This window comes from Bactrocera dorsalis, chromosome 4, assembly GCF_023373825.1.
Source record: "Bactrocera dorsalis isolate Fly_Bdor chromosome 4, ASM2337382v1, whole genome shotgun sequence".
NCBI lineage: Eukaryota > Metazoa > Arthropoda > Insecta > Diptera > Tephritidae > Bactrocera > Bactrocera dorsalis.
This window is the reverse complement of record NC_064306.1, coordinates 5,831,705-5,854,568: the sequence shown is the minus strand read 5'-3', so window position 1 is coordinate 5,854,568 and position 22,864 is coordinate 5,831,705. Positions and strand designations below refer to the sequence as shown.

General features: G+C 33.3%; 3 protein-coding genes across 10 annotated transcripts in view; all 3 read left to right on the top strand.

Annotated features, from left to right (window-relative positions):
* The first annotated feature begins 2,981 nt into the window (after nucleotides 1-2,981).
* Nucleotides 2,982-5,093, top strand: LOC105232115 (uncharacterized). The gene is made up of 2 exons (XM_011213721.4): nucleotides 2,982-3,179; nucleotides 3,459-5,093. Exons 1-2 carry the CDS (start codon nucleotides 3,168-3,170, stop codon nucleotides 4,902-4,904), a joined length of 1,458 nt encoding a protein of 485 aa, XP_011212023.2. The 5' UTR covers nucleotides 2,982-3,167; the 3' UTR covers nucleotides 4,905-5,093.
* Nucleotides 5,094-15,498: 10,405 nt separating this feature from the next.
* Nucleotides 15,499-17,491, top strand: LOC105232114 (uncharacterized). The gene is made up of 2 exons (XM_011213720.4): nucleotides 15,499-15,681; nucleotides 16,400-17,491. Exon 2 carries the CDS (start codon nucleotides 16,400-16,402, stop codon nucleotides 17,396-17,398), a length of 999 nt encoding a protein of 332 aa, XP_011212022.2. The 5' UTR covers nucleotides 15,499-15,681; the 3' UTR covers nucleotides 17,399-17,491.
* A 1,613-nt stretch (nucleotides 17,492-19,104) lies between these two features.
* The window catches only part of LOC105232234 (kelch-like protein 28), a 39,727-nt gene continuing 35,967 nt past the window's right edge, over nucleotides 19,105-22,864 (top strand). For 2 of the 8 annotated variants that reach the window (XM_049456378.1, XM_049456377.1), the window contains exon 1: nucleotides 19,653-19,726. The gene's annotated coding sequence lies outside the window, so the exon portion shown is untranslated. Of the gene's footprint in view, nucleotides 19,771-22,864 lie in introns of all 8 variants that reach the window. The other 6 variants (XM_049456361.1, XM_049456364.1, XM_049456371.1 and 3 more) reach the window with 6 other exon arrangements.

The window sequence follows — 22,864 nt, the reverse complement described above, 5'->3', positions numbered from 1 at the left end:
ATCCATATATTATGTTTCATAAAATACATCTGTAAAGGGTATTATAGCTACGGTGTAATCGAAGTTAACATTTTTTCTCTTGCTTTATTTGAATATTTGTCTTCGCTGCTGTGCTCAGGTATGTGTGTGTATACCCCTATTATTACTTGGCGTTTTGCTGCTACCACACACACACACACACATATGTACGCGCGGCTACATCCTCTTCAATTGTGTTGTTGTTATCGTTTGTGGGCTAACTTATACAATGCAATCATTTACATGCCGGCCGCATACGGCTTGCTTGGGCGCTTGGGCGCTTGGGCGCTTGCGCGAGTTTGTGGCTTAAGTCTTTCAGGCAACTTTTTTCTCGTTTCTTCGCTATTTTCATTACAATTTTTATTGTTTTTGTTTTGTTTTCAGTTGGTAGCGGCTGTTTTCAAGCAGCTGCGTTGTTTTTGTTTACCGCAAGCTGGCGTTTAACTGAAAGGCGGCTGTAGTTATTAACGCTGATTGTTATTACTCGACTGTGATTGTCGGCTGTAGTGTGTAGCATGCTTCGTTTTTGCCGTTTTTTGTGCTGTTTTCTGCAGCGTTAATTTTCCTTCATTACTAATGAAGACTTTTTAATTAATTTTCGCCCAAAATTTCCACAATACCTGAGATTGTTGCGATCTTTATGCGTATTTTTCTGGTGAATTTATATGTGGCTTTGTGTGTGTGTACCGTTTGTGTGTGTATGTGTTGCCAATGTACGCGTTTACGCTTGTGCCAGCATTTTTCTGTGACATTAAGACGAATTAGCTTTAATGTGCTGTTGTTCGGCAATTAATTGTGTGATATGTCATTGGTTTGTTTACCAACGCACCGCCTACAAAGTGAGCTCAAGTAGGGAAACAATTATAACAAAAAGTTTTTATAAAAAAAAATTAAGACAGCAGAAAAAAAATTAAAATTCAAAATAAAGAAATATTTATACTGAAAAATATCAAAAAAAAAATTATTTTAATTTTAAAAAATTTTATTTTTTATTTTAATAATTTTTTTTTAGCAAACAAAATTTACTTTTTCATTTCATTAAAAAAAATATTGTGAATAATACAAAAACACAAAAAAGTTCATGAATTTTAATTTTAGTATTTTTATAAACTACAATTTTTTTATAAAATTTAATTAGGAAAACTTAAAAAAAATAAATTTTTTAATAAAATCTAATTAAGAAAAGTTAAAAATTATAAAAATGTATAAGTTCTTGAATTTTAATTTAGGTATTTTATAAATTAAAATTTTTTTTATAAAAATTAATCAAAAAAAATTAAAAAAAAATTATCAAATTTAATTAAGAAAAATAATAACTGCTTAAAAATGTATAAATTCATGAATTTATAAATTACATTTTTTTTTATAAAATTTAATTAAGAAAAATTAAATAAACTTTTTTCCAACAAATTTATTTAAGAAAAATTAAAAAAAATACTGCTCGAAAAGATATAAGTTCATGACTTTTTAGTATTTTATTAATTACAACTTTTTTATAAAACTTAATTAAGAAAAATTAAATACACTTTTTTATCAAATTTAATTAAGAAAAGTTAAAAAAATAATAACTGCTTGTAAATGTATAATTTCATAAATTTTAATTTTGGTATTTTATAAATTAAAATTTTTTTATAAAATTTAATTAAGAAAAATTAAATAAAATTGTTTTTGTCAAATTTAATTAAGGAAAAAAGTTCATAAATTCTAATTTAAATTAATTAAAAAAATTAAAAAAAAATTATCAAATTTAATTAAGAAAAGTTAAAAAAATAACTGCTTGAAAATCTATAAGCTCATGAATTTTAATTTTTGTATTTCATAAATTACATTTTTTTAATTAAAAAAATTTACAAAAAATACAAACGTTATAACGGATTCGTGAACTTATTTTTTATATATTTGTTAATTACGTTTAATTGTTTTTTTAATATTTAATATAAATAACTTTTATAAATTTTTAATAAAATTATTTTACCAAATTAAAAAAATCATGAATTAGAAAATATAAAAAATACTATAACAAACATTTTTTTATAATTTTCTTTTTTCAGAAAAGTTTTTAAAATAAAAAAATAAATATAATAATCTAAATATTTACTATTTTTTATTATATAGACTTTTTTAATATTTTTTTTTATAATAGGAAACTTTTATAAATTTTTAATCAAATTATTTTAGCAAAAAGTAATTGATTAAAAATATGAAAATTGTAAAATAAATATATGATAAAACTAAGAAAATATGATAGTGATACGATCTAAACAATTTCTTAGAAAACTGTAGCGTTTCGGTAAGCCAATTTTCTTGAAGATGTCTCGTCAGATGCCAAGGTTTTCGTTCAGTCTGTATACAGCTATAAGCTACTTAAACCTAGATTGGTAGCGTCTATCAATGAAGCTAATGGACTTTTCTCCTGACAGCACGGTTTCAGACCCGGCGGCACAACTTTAGAAGCTATCAGAAGCGTCAATGAAAGAGTAGAAGTCACACACCGTAGATATAACAAATAGAAATGAAGAGTTCTGTTGGCGACCTTAGAGGTTAGAAACGCCATCAACAGTGCGAGAAAAATCGAAAAAAAAGTTTTTTAAAGGCCCAGTTACCTTAATGAGGCTGTGGTGTGGAACTATGTTAACTAATGTAGGTCAATAAGGAGTTCATAACAATATGTGATATGACTTGACTAAGGGTCATCTGCCAATATTTGATTTGGCTTCATGAGAAGCAAGCGCTCAACATAAAAAAAAAAACAATAAAAGTAAAAAAAAATAAATCAAAGTATGGCACAAAATAAAACGAAAGAGAGAAAGAAAAAGAGAGATGGCATAAGTGAGCAAACGATGCATATATCCATCAAAACGATGACACACACAAAAATATGTCGCACGGCATGCGGTTGCTCATACAACGTGGCGACCAAGTCGTAGCCCAACAAAGTTTCGTGTATAAAAACTAACGGCATAGCTGTTTTAAGCATTAGTCGTGCACTTGTCGAAGCGGCGAACGGTTTATCGAGACGCGTATTGTTAACGTTTGAATATACGCGCTGCAACTGGTGAAAGGATAACAAAGGATTTATATACGTACACAATTAGCGCAAAGCGATAGTACAGTAAAGAGGAAAATAATTCAGTTACAAACGCGCAGTGATGAAGTTCTTTGTAAGTTATAGTGAAAATGCGCAGAAATGAAAGGAAAGCGTTAATTAAAGTCACAGTTAAAGAGAAGAAATGTTAAAGGAAACACCTTTACATAAAGATATTAAAAAAATATAGTGAAGAAAAAATATAAATAAAGAGTGCGAAATTGCAATAAATTTTGAAAAAATTTCGAGTTGTAAAATTATTCAAAATTCATAAAAAATATAAAACATTAGGTTTTTTGTGAAAGCAAAAATTATACATAAAAAATAATAACTCACCGCTTTTGACTATCTTCAGGTTTTCTACGGCGCCGCCGTGGTGCTATTGGCGGTCAACGCCTGCGCCTCCACTTCATCAAAAGCTGAGCCGCGCATTAGTGTCGCAGTAAAGCCGAAACGTGAAGCGCCTCTTTCCAGCGGCTATCATGGTCCCTCCTACAAGTACTTGCCGCCAGTACCTGCCACAGTCGGCGTCAGCGCCGGCGGCTACAATAGTTACAGCAGTCATGGCAGCAGTTCAGCTGGTTTCGGTGTGAGCGGTAGCGCTGGCTTAGGTTATGACTTTGCGCACTCGAGCGCGCCTAAAGTTGAGACCTACATTGTGCAGACAGAGCCCGCGCATAGCGTACACAGCAGCGGCAGCAACGGCTACAGTAGTGGCAGCAGCGGCAGTCATCACTATACTACACATGGTAGCGCGAGCGTCGGTGGTGGTGGATATCGTTACAGCAGCGGCGCGCCACACTTCGCTGCTGGTGGTGCATCCTTGCTGGGTCATAGTGGCGTTAGCGGCGGCGGCAACTACAAGTACCACACCAAAGCGCGTCCACATGTGCAAACATTGATAATACCGGCCAACACATTAGCGCATGGCGCAAGTGGCGACAACAGCGTCAGTCATAGCAGTGGTTTTGGCGGTGCGCACGCATTGCATTCCAGCAGTGGCAGTTTTGGCAGCGGTGGCTATCAGTACGCACCTACTTTTGGCAGCTCATTGCATTCATCTGCGGGCGGTGGTTTTGGTGGCGCGCATGGCTCCGCTTTTACTGGCGGTCATGCTAATGGTGGCGCCGCTTTCGGTGGTCACTCGAGCGGCAGTCTGGGCGCACATGGCGCCCATTCAGTTACTTACAATTCACAGCAAGGTTACAATTATAACGGTAATGGTGGTATTAGCGGCGCCGCATTTGCTTTGGGACACAGCGCACATGGTGCTCAACTTGGTCATGGCGGTAGTGGCGGCGCTACAGTTTCGTTTAGCAATCAGGATGGTTATAGTAGCCAAGAATATGCGCATAGTGCGCCCAGCATACCATCGACAAGTTATGGCGTACCAGTTGGTCCAGCAGTGTCGTCATATCACGGCGCCGGTGATGCAGGCAGCGCATATCATAGCAGCGCCGACGAAACACCCGCCTATGCGGTGGGCCATAAGGGATTGGGACATTTTAGCTTCAGCGCCAGCAAACCGCATGCTTTGAATACCAATTTTATCTCTTCCGGCAGTTCCGGTCACAGCGAACACAGTGGAAGAGCACCATTTAAGCCATCCACCCTATTGGGCACCACTTATGAGATCTCCGGTCCAGCCGCTCAATATTTGCCACCTACCTCACCTGGTTACGAGTATCAATCGCATTCTGTGCTGCAAGGCGGTGCAGCCGGGCATATAAATGAACCGGATTCGGCTTACTTGCCACCTGTTTCAACACCTGGCGGTAGCTATTTGCCGCCTCAACATTAAAGAGCGCGTCCATCTCCAACAGCAAGTTTGGCTCACGGTGTTCGAGGCTTACATCACTACTAACTTTTTATCGCTGCTTCTTATTTATTGACAGCTTTCTGAAATTTCTCTGTAAATAGTTGTAAATGTTTTTGTTTTTTATTTTTCACTGATAAATGTAAAAATAAACATATAAAATATAAAAAAAATCAGACCAAGGCTTTTATTGAATGTAGCTCAGATTTATTTTCGTATGATATTCAGCTGAATATGCGCTGAATCTGAATCAGTGAATAACATTGAGGGATTTTAAGAAACGCAATACTTTTATTTGCGCTCTAGCTGAATATGCGCTGAATGGTATATTATGCCAGACCAAATGTGAAACTTTAATTTTATTTCTAGCTGAATATGCGCTGAATTGTATTTCATACGAGATTAAATGTTAATTCCCGTTAGTTTTTAATTTTTATCACACACATTTTGCGGAATATGCGCTGAATTGCATATCATACGAGATTAAATGTTAATTCTCATTATAACCCCTTTAGTTTTTAAATTTCATCGCACACATTTTGCTGAGTATGCGCTGAATTACGTTATTAGATGCTAATTCTCATTATAATCCCGTTAGTTTTTAATTTTTATCACAAACATTTTGCGGAATATGCGCTGAATTGCGTTTCATGCGAGATTAAATGCTAATTCTCATTTTAATCCCGTTAGTTTTTAAATTTCATCGCATTTCATTTTGCTGAGTATGCGCTGAATTACATATTAAGGCATAAATAAATAGAAAAACACTTCAAAATTAATTGAATGTGTTCATAACTGTTTTGAAATAGTAACATAATTGCGCTAAATTACGTTATTCTCTATTAATTATTTAATACAATAAGCCAAATACTTTTTTCATTTCTGGAAAAAAGGCTGAAATGCTGAATAATTAACTTAAAGTTGAAATAAATGTTTCGCTGAATATGCGCTGAATGAAATGAAAATATAGCACCAATCAAACGCGTTTAACGCAAATAAAAAATAAAACGGCCTGCTGAGTTGAGTATATACGTGGATGATTATGCACTGCTTGCGATAAAGTTCATTATCACTTTTAATACAATTTAAGCCAAAAAATTCGCTTGTAAACAAATTTTTTATTGATTGTTTCTAATTTTATATACACAACACATGTTATAAATGAAATAAAAGTTGGAATATATCTATTTCTGCTGAAGCTTTTTTCATATTTGGTTTATAATAGTATAGTTATAAAAACGGCAAGCTGAATATGCGCTGAATACATAGGGTTTATTATAATAGACGCAAATAATGTAAGTATTATTATTTTTTGAACAATTGGAAACCGCAGTTATTAGCTGAATTGCGCTAGATCTTTTCAGCAGTGCTTAAATAAACTTTTACTAAAAAAATGTTTTGTTTGAAGTAAAATAGGATTTGTATTAAAATTTCTACCTTGCTATCATTTTAACTATTAACCAATGTAGGCGTTGTAAATAATGTTGAGCTGAATAAAAGCCGCAAACAGCAAATAAAATTCTGCCTCGGTTTATTCCTGCGCCGAAGTCCTTATAAAATATTTTACACACAAAAAGTTGCGCTGAATATATTATTAAGGTTACTGCACATATTCAGCAGTACGCCACCAATAGCTGCTTTACATTAACGTTCGTTAAAAACATTTAAAGTTGTGCTGAATAAGCGATAGAGTTTAAATGGTGTCTTTTCTTTTTTATTTTGCAAACTCTGCTACAATTTACTTGTAATTTTAATGCTGCACAACACTCGACCCAAATCTGCGAAACTCTTAAACCATATATGTACAAGCATACCAAGTAAAGGTTTCAAATTGCCCCCAATTTGGGTTCACAATATGAATTACCCGCTAATAAGCAATTGCACAAGCAAACTTATCTAATTATTTTCATTTTAATGTCTTTTTTCAACCCACATCAGGCCAAATCCCACTGCGCATGCTTGCAAGAATTTTAAAATTTTCACCCAACACGCGCTTTGCAGTTTTTTTTATTAAATTTCGAAATTCAAAATCTACCAACGCCCCAGCGACAGCGTTGACATTTTAATGATGCGCTCGAATGAAATTGAAAGTTCAGTTGCGAGCGACGCCAAATTTTGCATACGCAATTGCGCGGTTGTCAGTGATGTGTCAGCTGCCAAATTGGCAAGCATCACCAAAACACACACACATACACAAAATATACATGAGAGTGATTGGGATAAACAAAGCAGCGAAATTTATTGCCGAAAATATATTGAGGCGCTATAAGAGTGTATTAACGCGTATGTGACACTTAAAAAGTTGGGAATTTTCAAAACTTAACCATCATTACATACACAAATGAATACTTATCAATCAAGTAATTTTCCAAGGCAGTGATTTGCGTATCTGTCAACACATTTTAAAGTCAGCAACCTTCGTGGTGTTAATGTTTTTCCTCTTGGCTGTGCGTGGTAACTTTCTGGCCTGGCAAATAATTTGTGTTGATTGCCGTTGCTGCCAAGGCATGTGCACTGGAAGACTCTACGTGCGAAAAATGCAACAGATGTTCATGTGGCATTAGCCACAATAAGCAATCGGCTTAATAGAAGTTATTTAGGGGTTAAGAAATGTAAAAGTATGCGCTGAATTATATGCAGCGCTACTTCAGCACACATATTTCATTACTTTAACTTATATAGCGTTAATAGTTTCTTATATAACTCACAGATATGTGCTGAATTGTATGCAGTGGTGATTCAGCACACATATTACAGTAATTTTATTTTAGTTAGCATAAACAATAACGTGTACAACTCACAGATATATGCTGAATGGTATGCAGCGGTTATTCAGCGAACGTATTGCACTAATTTTAATTTAGTTAGCGATAACGATCACATCTGTAATTTTCAGATATGTGCTGAATGGTATGCAGCGATGATTCAGCACACATATTACAGTAATTTTATTTTAGTTAGCATTAACAATCACGTATAGAACTTACAGATGTGTGCTGAATTGTATACAGCGGTGATTCAGCACACATATTACAATAATTTTATTTTAGTTAGCATTAACAATCATGGATAGAACTCACAGATGTGTGCTGAATTGCATACAGCGGTGATTCAGCACACATATTTCCAGTAATTGGAATTTAGTTAGCAGTATCAGTCGCGTATATAACTCAAAAACATCTGCTGAATTGCATACAGTAAGCATTTTGTATAAATATGGCACCATTTTTGTTTGTATTGACTTGTTATGAGCACACAAATCACGTAAAATGTGCTGAATAACTATTTTAACTTTTAGTGAGGTAGTCTTTCTGAACAAATATCAACAGGTCTTGTGATTTTCTTCTACATTTTAGTTAGGAAATCAATTGCCAAATTGATGGTTGATATTTAATAAATATTAAAGACTAAAAAGATTATATTATTGTAACATTATTATATAAAAAGTAGTATTATTCTATATTAATTTAGCAAAGTTTTGCATACTTCTCAAACTTTTACTGACAGCGCATAAAGCAAGAACATCAGTTTTCCTTTTATACCGCGTTTTTTCGCTGAATTACAGCTTATTCAGCTCAATTCAGCACGCTTATAATCTGATATTTTCTTTTATACAGCGCTAACTTAATTTTTAAATTTATTTTCTCTTTTAAAAAGCTCTATTCAGCTCAATTCAGCACGCTTTATAACTTACTTTTTAATGCAATGATCTCAAAATATTGTTTCAAAATATTTTCATATTAATATTTGTCTAAAAACTATGCATATACACAAAATACTTAAAATAAATAGATACGAAAGATCTATTCAGCTCAATTCAGCGCTCTCAAGGTGCTCATTTTATGAGAATTTTGCAAAATGTTGGATTTCAATGCAAATTTTTTATAGAGGCTATATTTTTTCTGTTCCTTCTTTGTATTCAGCGCAATTCAGCTAAGTAGTAATGAATTCAGCACGCTTTACAAACTCGTTTTTTGATTTAACTGTGCGAAAACATGCGCTTCAAGCACAAATTATTTGAGCAATTGAGAATTTACTCTAATTACATTTTGTTGTCACTAGTTTTGTATTTGCTCTTTGGTAACTTATATTTAGCATATGTACTTAGGTATACATATGTATATAGTATATATCTACATATATATACATAAGTGTACTTTTTGAAGTCTTGCCGACTAATCGACCATTACATTGCAGCACATTTCCTTGCGTCTTTCGCTGCCAAGCTTTTCACTGCCATTGGCACCTGCCGCAAAAACATTTGTTCAGCATTTTATTCATGGTTTGCTTAGCGTATATATACGAGTACCATAATTACAAAAGCAATAATATCTGGCGTACGCGGCAATTGGTACCACAGACTATAAAGGAAGTTTTTCGGCCAAAAAAATATTACGGCAATTTGTTGCAAATATCTTTACGATTTGGCGAAAATTGTAATTTTGTGGAAAAGTTACATAATCTGCGAAATTCGCGAATATATCATGCAGCAAAGCGTAAAAGAAATTGTGGTGTCTTTCAATTTAAAATAGGTCTGTACATGGATTATGTGAAGTCTGATTTTCAAATTTCAGTTAAAGAGTTGAAAAGCTCTTCCAAAAAGCTCTACAAATAGCATCATATTAGAAGTGGGCGTGGCAAATTTCGACCAAAAGCAGACATGACTCAAAATTCGGTTGTCTTTGGTACGAAGATATAAAAATAGTGTTTTATCTCTTGATCTCGTCGACACTAGCTACAACTTCCTAGCAGTGATAGAAGATAAAAACTTTTGACGTAATCCGCCTTGACAATCTTTAACACTATGACAATCATTCACTCTTTTCAAGTCTTATCAGTTCAGACATCGTCTTTCAGTCCATCTTCAAGACAAATCCTAAAAGTACATATAAATATTTCACAGTAAGATTGACTGAAACCGCGCTGAAAAGTACAGCGCAAACATGCTGAGTTGAAAGATAATAGAGATTTTGTGATGATGATGAATAAGCGAAGCATACTTCATTAAGCAAGAAGTCTACTTCAAGAGGGTCTGAAATAATCTCTAAGATATTAAACTCTTGTCTAATAGATTATCAAAGACCGTGGTCTGTACAGAAAGTCATAGCATAGCCGCAGCGCTGAAACATTAACTGCTGCAACGAAAAATTATTATGAAGTGATGTGATGAGATTCATGTCGGAGCAAAATATTCAACTCTACGCGCAAAAGTTTCGAAAGAACTGCGGAAAGATTCAGAAATCAAGTGTAATAATCCAAATCTCACTTTACGAAATATTGCTGGTTCATCAACATTCATCATCTCTCTTGTTCACGAACTGACGAACCTTTAAACGGAAAAATATTATAGGAAAGTCAAACGCAAATACAAAAAGAAGTGCTTGAGATGTTGACAGACGAAAACGGAATCCAAAAAAGTAAAGAGATTTAACGATCGAAATCCGATCTCCAAAATGCTTAATTGATAACGCCAACGCACTAGCAATTCAGGAGGAAGTACGAATACTAACTATGCCGAGCTGTTTGGCTGTCGCGCTTAAAAGGAGCTTGGTGAGCTTAACGGATCAATTAAGTCGGTGTCGGCCTGACACAAAGATGGCGCTACGAATTCAATCCATATGATTTTTAATTACACCTAACCTTCAAACGGCGTGTGTATAAATTTGACAGCTGTCGGATCATTAGTTTGAGAGTTATATCATTTTCAAAAAAGGAACTTTTCTTATTGTGAGAAAATGTATAGAAGGGAACTTCATTAATATGTGGGTATGAGGGAGCTCTGTGCCAAGTGGGTGCCGCGCGAGCTCAGTTTTGACCAAGAACAACGAAGAGTTGAAGACTCAGAGCAGTTTTTTGAGTTACTCAAACGCAATAAACCCGAGTTTTTAGCATCGATATGTGAGTTGCGCATGGAACAATTTTTATTGACTAACTTGATAAAGGAATGACCATCAACAGCGCCTTTTACATAGCGTTATTGGAAATTTTCAAGGACAAAAACGCATTTAAAGAAAAAGAAAGTGATCAAGACAGCAAAAATCCATAAAATAGACTTCGAATTGCTTCCACATTCACCTTATACACCAGATCTGACCCCCAGCGAATATTACCTGTTCTCAGATATCAAAGCAATGCCCGCCGGGAAGAAAGTTCTTATACGATAAGGCTCGGCTGGCAAATGTTTTTTTCCTTAATTGTTCTAATTAATAAAACGATGCACTTGCTAACAAATTAATAGCAATAAAAGTGTTAAATGTATGACGTCATGCACAGCTGACCACTTCCGCCGTCTGTCATGTACAGTTCCACACACAACTAAACAGTGTAACCCGCTTCCTCAACTCAACGCGCGCAAAAACTGTGAAGACTGTGCAGAGACGACCTTACTGCGCGCTGCTGCCTTGCATCATTTCACTATACCGGCACTCAATTGCTTTCGAAAGTGAATGTCGGCATTGTGGCATAAAATTTTTAAGAAGAATAACAAAACGAAATAAAAAAAAAAAATCATAATACGCAAAGCATAACAAAACAAAACAAGTGAATAACAAAGACACAAAAAATTAAATAATACTCAAAACAAAAAAATAAATTAAAAATAAACGCGAGTAAAATTGAAGAGATAAAAACAACAACTCAAGCAAGGCATAAGCCAAAGCAGCGATAATAAAGTGACTTAAACGTAACAAAAGCCAACTTAACGTTGGCAGCTACAAATTACCATTTCAAAAAAATGAAAAAAAGAGAAAAATAAAAACAAAATGAAAACTCAAAAAATTGTTGTTAATGACAGTAGTTAAGCGTTTTTTATTAGAGACAGTTTAATCTCATGCATCACCTAGCTGTGATCACTTTTATAGACCATTTGGCGTACCTACAGAAAAATCAGCAAATTGCCGCTTGTACTTATGGTAGATAAGTTGATTAAAAGCTTGTTTGGCGCAGTCAAGCGAGCGCTGTTGCATGACAGTTAGCGTATAACGTTATACGTTAGTCCTTACTGACTTATTCAGCACATTCAGCGGTGCTTTTTTAAAAGCTTGAACTGTTTGCTGCATATTTAGAAGTAAAATATTACTTTAAAAACCAGTAACCAGGCGCTAAGACAAATTCCGCACATTCAGCGCGAAATTGTAAGTACCCACAACATATTCAGTACAGGAATGGCTACATTACCAGCAACTGTAGCTTATTCAGCGCCCATATTTTGTTAAAATTCTTCTTCATCATTGAAATTTATTATTTTTCATAAGTGAAAGTAACGGAAGAATCAAGAATTCATTTTTACAGCATACTTTTAACTAAAAAGGTATTATTAAAAGCCCGTTATTAAACTCTAACACAAATTCAGCACATTCAGCGCGAATTTTTGAGTGCCCAAAATGTGCTCAGTGCACAAATGGTTGCATTGTTAGCAATTGTAGTTTATTCAGCGCGTATATTTCGTTAAAACTCGTTTTCTTCATTGAAATTTTCGCGCAATATTTTCGGCATTTAAGTTAATACAAATACAATACGAGCTATATTCAGCACATTTATTTTATGTTTCTTGGATAAAGCGTACCTTTTTACACAAGTACAGTTGAACTTTTATAACTCGAATTTTTATAACATGAAGTTCTGCTTACGCAAACTCTTGAACTGACAATAGAAGTCAGATTTCATACAAATTTCTTTCCATAACTCAAACTGCTTCAAACTTTTTGTGGACTATGGCGATTCGCTTCTAAATTAGCTTAGCGTATTCAGCGCTTGCTTTTAGCTCAAATATGTGATTTATTTAATGTTTTTTAAAGTTTACGACAAATTCAGCGCCTTGGTTTGCTGTAAACACTAACTCAGCACATTCTTTACATAGGCAACAAAACAAAATTCTTTGTAGAAATTCTTCTGCTTTTAGCTATCAAAAAATTACAAATTTGAAATGTAACGGCAAATATTAAAAACTTCTTGCCTGGCTGTGTGCTGTAAGCTTTCTTTGAACGTCTACTTTTAGGCGATTTTTTATTTTGCCAACGGTACTCGTAAATTTTCACTCAGTTGTTTATCAATGTGGAACGGTCATAACACACTTTCAAGCTAATGTACACTTACGTGCAAAATTAAACAATTGTGTAAACGGTTGCGAAAGCAAAAGTCGTCGCCATTGAACCAGTTAGACGACTTCAAACAAAACAGTTATTAAATAGTAATGCAACAAACAGCACGCTTATGATTAGTAAACTGCCACAATACAATGCGGCGATGGATTGACTGACTAAGCGAGTTAACTGTATATGCTGCTCGTCAAACCATTAGCCGACACAGCCGATTGGCGTAGCATTGCATGACGAACGTTGAACTCAAGTTATCTACGAAAATTAAGCAGTCACCGATCGGGAAGCAGATAACTTTATATATATATAAAAGCTAGCATAGAAAAATGTTGATTTTGATTTAACAAAATTCGGTTAGAAAAAATCGGCGCACCGAACTGCATTAATGAATAGAGTTAGCTATATCATATGCTTTATGTACGAGATCAAAGTTTTCGAGCTGAAGTCACTTTAAAGAAGGCCTGTCCAGTGAGCATGTTTTCGTAAACAAATCTCAAAAAATCGCCGTTTGCTGCACCTAACGGTCTACTTTTGTAGGGTCCCTATTGAAAACCCTTACCTGAAGATACTTTCCTGGCTTTATTCCTTATAAGTTGCAAGAGTATGACATTTGCGGTTATATTTAAATAAAAAAAAAAATAAAAAAATAAAAATTAATTAAAATTTTAATTTAATTAAAATTAAATTAAATTTTAAAAAATAAATTAAAATTTTTTTTTAAATTAAAATTTTAAAATCTAAATTAAAATTTTAATTTAATTACAAATTATTAAAATTTTAATTTAATTACAAATTTTAATTTAGATTTTAAAATTTTAATTTAATTACAAATTATTAAAATTTTAATTTAATTACAAATTTAAATTAAAAATAATTAAAAACTAAATTTAAAAAATTAAATTAAAAATTGTAATCAAATTAAATTATTTTTAATTAAAATTTTCTTTTATTTTATTTTTAATTTTATTATTAATTAATTTAATTTAATTAAAATTTTAATTAAAAAATAATTTAACTTAATTAAATTAGAAATAATTAAAAATAAAATAAAATTTAATTTAATTTAATTAAAAATAATTAAAAATTAAATTAAAATTTAAATTAGAAATTGTAATCAAATTAAATTATTTTTAATTAAAATTTAATTAAAATAATTAAAAATAAAATTAAATTAAATTTAAAAAAAATTTAATTAAAAATAATTAAAAATTAAATTAAAATTTTAAAATTTAAATTAAAAATTGTAATCAAATTAAATCATTTTTAATTAAATTTTTTTTAATTTGAATTTAAATTTTATTTTATTTTACTTTTAAATTTTATTATCAATTATTTTTAATTAAATTTAACTAAAATTTTAATAAAAAAGTAATTTAATTTAATCACAATTTTTAATTAAATTTTTAATTTAAATTTTAAAATTTTAATTTAATTTTTAAAATTTAATTTAATTTTATTTTGTTTTATTTTTAGTTTTATTTTTAGTTATTTTTAATTAAATATATTTTTAATTTTTTCTTTTAATTTAAATTTAAACTTAGTTTTATTTTATTTTTAATTTTATTTTAAATTATTTTTAATTAAATTAAATTAGTTTTACTTAAAATTTTAATTACAATTTTTAATTAAACTTAATTTTTAATTTAAATTTTAAAATTTTAATTTAATTTTTAAATTTAATTTAATTACAATTAAAAATTTTAATTTACATTTCTTGTCTTTAATTAAAGTTAAATATTTAATTAATCTTTTTAAAATTAAAAATTAAATCTGAATTAAAAATTTAACTTAATTGTTATTTTTTTAATTTTTAATAATTTTAAATTTAATTTATTTCTTCGATAGCTTAATTTTTAATTAAAATTTTTTTTTTACTTTTTTATTTAATACATCACATTTTTTTTAATTTTATGATTTTTAGTTAAATTAATTTGCGCTTTTATTTACTTACTATATGTACTATATTTTATTTATTTGTTATAATACTAATTAAAGTGTTTTTTTAACTTAAATTAGTAATAAAATTCATTTTTCTAGTTTTTCAAATTTTTATCTTTTTTCTTTTTATTATTTTTTATAAGTCCTTAATATGTTACAAAACTATAATATTTTTTAATATTTTTAATTTTATTATTAATTTTTAAGTTTGTTGTTTCTATAACACAATTTTCTTTCTGTTTTTTAGACACACCACCAATTTGGAGGCTTCCTGAAATATTTCAGTCCATGCACAGCTGACATTGGCCATGAAATAAACTGGCTTTGCACACACACACACACACAAGCTTGTTATGCATTTTTACTGACTCTTGTGGCAACCGCGCACACTCCACCAGTTCCAGTTGGTCTCTGCCCGAACGGGAAATGCAGACAAGTGGAAAATTGGTGAAAATACATGAGGAATGGTTGTTGTAAACAAACATGTTACAGCACAAGTTGCAAATAAATACGGCATTTTGACTAAATTTATGGTTGGCTTATAAAAGCCACGCGGCTAAAGACTTGCGCTGTTAAATAAGCCATGAAGGCCGTCACGAGCGTTATTAAGCGACTGTCAGCGAAGAAAGTGCAGTGATATAAAGACGCTAAGGGCATATATATACTATATATAAACCAAAAAAAATATATATTACAAAAACTACAATTGCTAGTGGATAATCCGAAATGTAAGCCAAGACAACAAAGACCTTTCTATGTGCAATAAACGCAAAATTAATTTGAAAATAATTTACGAAAAAAGTAAAAACGTTAATTTCGGTTGCAATATCCATACAATAACTTAATTTTGAGAGGTCGATTTGAATTTATTCGGTACGGTTCGGTTTTTGTTATAAAAAAAGTTTTCCATAAAAGCACTTGAGCTTGCTGGCGGCTATATTGGTCCGATTGCGTCCAAAAGAACAGCTGATAAAAGTCACTTGAAGTTTTTCTAGGTGACTCGTAGTGATAGTTCCGGAAGAGCACGCAGGCACTGCACTGTATTTCACGTTGTTTTGCGACAAATTAATTGAAACTAGTTGAAGACGTGTCATCTCTTTTTCGAAAACCGTATGTCGTACGGCTTGAAAACGTACTTGACAAGCACTCAGCAGCTGTAATTGACCCTCTCCAGCCCATTTTGGACTTTAACAGCCATCAGAAGCATTTCTCACGAAGCAGCTCTATAGTTTTGAAGTCTTTTCTCTGCTACTACAGGTAGTAAATAGTCAACCGCAGTTAAATGAATGCTAACAGCGCAACTATTAAGCCCACAACGATGCTTGGAAAACTTGTTTGTAGCTCTCACACGTATTTATAAGACTGCATTGACACATTTTTATAATAATTTTAATTAAACCTAAATAAATTGTATAGAAGTAACCACTTGTTTTCTCAATCAATTAGATGCTGCGTGGCGTGCTCACCTTGGATAGATCCGCATGGATCGCACAAAAAAGGCAGACACTGCTATTCACGCTCTTAATGTTCTACATCACAACACGGTCAGATGCGAATCCTGTCTCCATACCGGAAATAAATGGAAAATCTGTTAAAAATATTGCCGTTTCATCTTCAAATGCCGCATTGCTGATCAAGCCGAGTCCACAGGACGCCCAATTGAACTCGTTAAATGCCTATGCCACCAACTACGGACACTTTGCTGCACAATTCTCTAACAATGCCGCGCAAGGCGGCAACACTAACGTGCACACAGACGGCAGCACGACCAGTAACACAAATACCAACCACTTTAAGGCATCTTTCAAATTGCCCGAGGTGGAAAATAATTTTACACCAATACAAACATATAATAACGGTAATAGCATGCCACATGCGGCGCCTTTAACCGCAATTGCCGCGACGCCGAATGTCAACAGCATTGCCAACAATAACGTACCACAAGCCACACCCGTTCTAATGCAATACCTGCCACACGTAGTGCCGGAAACAGGCGTACAATATCTACAATTGATACCGACGCGTCCGCTTATTGTGCCCATAAGTCCGTACTTAAACGGCAATGCGCCGCCTGCGGCAACACAAAATGCCGCCAATGCTGCAGCGCATGCACTACACCCACCATTGGCGGCCGCCATCAATGCTGCACCAATGGACTATGGCGTCCGTTCACCACCCATATTGGCAGCCGAGCCCATTAATAGTCAACAGCATGCTGCCGCCACTGCCGCTTTGATAGATATGTCGAATGCAGCGCCGCCGCCGCCGCCGCCATACGGTATACATACATACGCGAATGCCTTACAGCCGTATCGCAGCAGCTATCGCATAAATCGTGAAGTGAAGGGTAAGAATTTTCCCAGCACATTGTCACTCAATATGAACGAATATATACCGGGCCCCAATGAGACACTGCGTCCGCTGTATATGCGGGGCAGACCGTGAAATTGTTAGACGTTGAATAACGATTATTTTTGTAAATTAAATAAGGAATATATATACATATATGTATTACGGTTAGTAATAAAAAAAAAATTGTAAATCTATATATAACAGCGTTTCTGAATATAGCGGGATTTGGTTTTTAAGCTCTGCGCGTTATATGACGCTTACTTGTCTGATAGCTCTCAAACCGAGCTGACAGCTTACACATATTATATTTCTTGACAACCGACGGCTCAAAACGTCCAAAGGACAAAACTCGAACTCAGGCACATCGAGCGGGGTCAATCAAATAATTTAGTGTAGATCAAGTTTTGTATTCGGATAAACTGTTAGTTTTAGTGTTGGGTATGACTGAGATCTCCGAGAAAGTTCTTTAGCAATTCCCACAACAGCCGGTTCTACGCACCAGAATTGACACGGATATTAACCGGCCAAGAGCTGTTATTTCGGTGATTTAACCCCGTTTACATCCGTAAGTCTTAGTTTAAAAAGGTTCTTTAGATTGGATTCTGAGCAATTGAATGTATCTAACCACTTGCAAAAGTTGGTAATAACTTGAAAAATGCTGGTCACTTTCAGAATTTCAGAAAAACTCATCACCACTTCTGCCTTCGAGAAAATTGGATTTCCCGTAGAAATCAGTTAGCTGAGAGAAAGCAAAAGCATACAACTGCTCCCTACGTTTTCACTGCGGGCATAACTTTTGGCAAATTTCGTTCGATACCAAAGATAAAATGATGAAAACTCTTTTCTTACGCTCTCGCTTGTCAGCTGGCAGCGTCCCCTGATCTTTTTTCTGAGCTGGCAACAAAACACAATCAGGGTCCCGTCAATCAGCAGTTAGTGAAAAGGGCGGGATGCCAGAAGAATAACGCTAAAACGAACTGCCAAAATCAGTGCGTTGTTGAAGTTCTGCAAAATTAGACGTCAGTAATTTGTAAAATTATGAATATACATATATGGGTGATATAGGCCCCACTGGGTAACCAAGCACACAAAAATTATATGGTTAATGCGCTATTTGCATACCTCAGTCTAAGTGTGGAAATTGCAAAATACCCAAAAGTTCTTTATAAAATGCACAATTAATATTTTGCAGCAGTGGCAGCTCTTTCTCGATCTAAAGATTTTCATTTAATTTCATTTTATTTCTGCTTAAGCTAAGTCATTCTAATGGAAGGCACAGACGCAACAATTAGTTGGTTGCTTGAGTTGGGCTAAAAATTGCCCTTGTCGCTACATACGACACAACTTTTAACACAATTTTGAGGTCAACTTCATTTTGAATATTCACTTCGTTGCTTAAACATGAGTTCGGAAGTTGTTGCTTTACTTATTATGAATGAAATAAAATGGCGAAATTGTTTGAAATCGCACGACCAACCCAAACACTATCCAAATAACACAATCAACTTGACAAAATATCAAACTATTTTGATTTTCATCCAATCAGTTGGCACAACTCATACAACTGTCCCATATACGTAACAATCAGTTTTACAATTCCATGAAATTGGTACAATAATTGTTGCGTGTATGCCTTCCATAAACTCTTTAAATCTCTCAACACAGAGATAGAGACAGAGAAATATTATTATTACGAGAGCGCAAAGAGATCGCTGCTCTAAGTTATCGCTGTACTTAGTAGCTCGGATGTCGAAAAATGTTTTAGCTGCAGTATAGTGCGAATCAGAGATAAAGAGATGTCCAACTCCTCTCTCACTGGAAGTGAGTGAGCAATTGCTAAACGTCAAAACCTACTGAACTTTGACAGCTAATCGAGTTCAGTAGGTTTTGACGTTTAACAATTGGAAACGAGTGATGGCCAGATTGAAATCTTACCAAAAAAATATGTAAACGGAGAGATTTGTTGCACTTACAAAAAATGTAAAACAATGAAAATTAAATAAATTTATGAAATGTAAATGTATTTGATGAAACATTTTGTAATGTCAAGCATCATAGTATTATTTTCGATGGGAAATTATTAAAAACATTTATTGATTAAGAGCTAAAAAGCTTAAAACCTTTTATTGGGTATTGAAAAGTCAAAAGTCAGTTGTTTTAACATGCCATACAAAGATTTAATTAGATTCTCTAGGTATTAAATAACCACTAAATAGTAATTTTTATTCTTACTAAGTGTTGGGTGTTTTAATTTAAATGTCTAAAAATTAGTATTTTGTCCAATCTGGCCATAATGGAAAATGTTATAAAAAACGCTTATTTTGAAACGCTCTCACACTGGAATAAGTTGGACATCCCTTTATTCCTGGTGCGAATAGCAAAGTGAACCAGTTCAGTTATCATCAATTGCTGCTGTGACGAGTAAGTTTACATTCACACCATATATGTACATCTACTAGATAACGGTATGTATTTACAAGAAAATAAGAGAGATGTTGATAAGCATAAGTATTAGTCATTTCGAATATTGTTTCTATACTTTATTGTAATAACGGGAATTACACCGACGTTTTGAATAAGTTGATTTTTGCCTATCGCTTGATCTCAAACTAAATATTCTTGAAAACATTTCACAGATTTGCTCTTTGGAAGTTGGTTTTCGTCGTATGTCTTGCGCATCGCTAGACAATAAACTATGGGCTATTAGTGACTCCGTATCTGGTAACAAACTACCTGTATCAGTCTATGACGAGGAAAATGACCGTTGGGAACAAAAGTGCGCATTTCCCGGAGTTTTTGTTGTTTCCTGTTATGTTGTGCCTGTAGCCTTACTGACGCCGAATGAATAACCAATATTAATAAATATATTTTTTGCAATAAATTCTCTTCTAAGAAATACCAAAATATATGATTTATATGCTTTGGAAAACACGGCATATATTTTGTATGCTACACAGGTTTTAGTTAATATCCTCCTACATTTCTATGCTTTCAGAATCAGGACAAGACATACACTTCGTTTCGTTTTGTAATTCTTTCTGGTTTCAAATGAATATTTGCAATATGTTTTAATAATTGAATTTTATTATGTAATTTTTGTATGCAATGCAATATGCAAACAAATATCAATAATACAACAAAATATTTTCGAAATTGTTGAATAAATTAAAAAATTCACTTAGGAAAAATATTGTTGTGCACGGCGTAAATGAAGCGTACAAGTGTTTGAGCAGGAATAAAGGGATGTCCAACTTATTCCAGTGTGAGAGCGTTACAAAATAAGCGTTTTTTATAACATTTTCCATTATGGCCAGATTGGACAAAATACTAATTTTTAGACATTTAAATTAAAATACCCAACACTTAGTAAGAATAAAAATTACTATATAGTGGTTATTTAATACCTAGAGAATCTAATTAAATCTTTGTATGGCATGTTAAAACAACTGACTTTTGACTTTTCAATACCCAATAAAAGGTTTTAAGCTTTTTAGCTCTTAATCAATAAATGTTTTTAATAATTTCCCATCGAAAATAATACTATGATGCTTGACATTACAAAATGTTTCATCAAATACATTTACATTTCATAAATTTATTTAATTTTCATTGTTTTACATTTTTTGTAAGTGCAACAAATCTCTCCGTTTACATATTTTTTTGGTAAGATTTCAATCTGGCCATCACTCGTTTCCAATTGTTAAACGTCAAAACCTACTGAACTCGATTAGCTGTCAAAGTTCAGTAGGTTTTGACGTTTAGCAATTGCTCACTCACTTCCAGTGAGAGAGGAGTTGGACATCTCTTTATCTCTGGTTTGAGCTGATATGAAAAGGTTTAACAGAGAGTTGCTCGATTCGAGTTGACCATATGAAAGGAATGGGACACACCAAAAACGAAGTTGTCGATAGTGAGCAATAAAACTTGTTAGTCTGAGTAAACTCTTCTCTCTTTCTCTCTCGCTTTCTACTTCGCCTCATTTTATGAGCAATCGATCAGAAAACTTCTAATACAGAGAATGAAAAGTTATTGCTTTTGCAGTGGTTTTGAAAAAGGTGAGCGCATTTCACCACAATCAGTATCAGTGGACTTAAAAATATCAGAATTGAGCGATATAATATTAGGTTGTCAGAAAAATCTTGCGGTATTTTCGCTATTTGGCGCTGAAAGCGCTTAGTTCCAGTTTTATTTGTCGCATCGGATCATGCTATACCTTTTTGGAAAAGTAGGGTGGAAAGGGCTCATTTCACGCGCTAACACGTGTTTGATTGATTGTCGTTTCTTTTAAGTCGTTCGTGAGTTATAGCGTCGCAAATATGGAGTAAAATAAAGAGAAAATACGGCATATTTTACAGTACTACTACTACGATAAAGGGAAAAAAGCATCTCTAGCCGCCAATAAAATTTGTGCAGTTTATGGACACGATACAGTTTCCATTTCTACCGCACAACGATGGTTTCAACGTTTTCGTTATTTTGTAGAGGTAGTCGAAGATGCGCCACGCTCCGGAAGGCTTGTCGTCGAAAATTGCGATAAAATCGCTGAATTGGTCGAAAGAGACCGGCATAGTAGCAGCCGTAGCATCGGCCAAGAGCTGGGCATGAGTCATCAAAAATTCATTTCAATTTCAATAAAAAAAAATCAATAAAAATACCGCAAGACTTTTTTAACAACCCATTATTACTCTCAATGCAAGTATTTACTTAAGCTTACAGATTCGCTTTCGAACAATGAGCAGACGCCTGCGTATATTATTTATATATATATTCTTATACAGCGGAATTCAATTTTTAATAATGTATGACTTTGTGGTTAATAATGTTTTTAAAGGCATGCATATCTATATGTTACATATTCATTTACATAGTGATATGTTTATACCCACACAATAATACACTCCGTTCAAATTGTTGCGTATACGACATGGTGGTCCTTGATGCAATTTCAATCTCGCTTCAATATTGTATGTAGCAATATCTACCGGGCCCCAATGAGACACTGCGACCGTTGTATATGCGCGGCAGACCGTGAATTTGTTAGACGTTGAATAACGATTATTTTTGTAAATTAAAAAGGAATATACATACATATGTACATATATGTATTACGGTTAGTAATAAAAAAAAAATTTTGTAAATCTATATATAACAGCGTTTCTGAATAAAGTGGGATTTGGTTTTTAAGCTCTCTGCGGTTTCGCCTCTATCGAAGCCAAAGTCTAAAATGCAGTATATTTCCTTTTTGCTGGTGTCCATTTTTGACGCGTGCTCAAACAATATTCAATCAAACAATAACAAAACTGTCTTCGAAGTTTTCTCGTACGAAGTCTTATCTGTCTGCTGCTTCACTTAGTGAGCGACGTGCCGCACTTGATCTTTCATTCGAGAGAGAGCTGTCAAAACTCGCATATTTTTATAGTATTTGCCAATGAAGCCACTGCTGAAAAATATATATTGATTAGGCATTTTATTATTAACTTTTGGGTATTTTGCAATTTTCACGCTGCTATATATATAAACATAAAAAACCCAAACAATTCATAAAAAATATCACAATTT

What these genes read in the sequence shown, in the direction of transcription:
- LOC105232114 (XM_011213720.4), top strand. Translation starts at nt 16,400, where the DNA reads ATGCTGCGTGGCGTGCTCACCTTGGATAGATCCGCATGGATCGCACAA.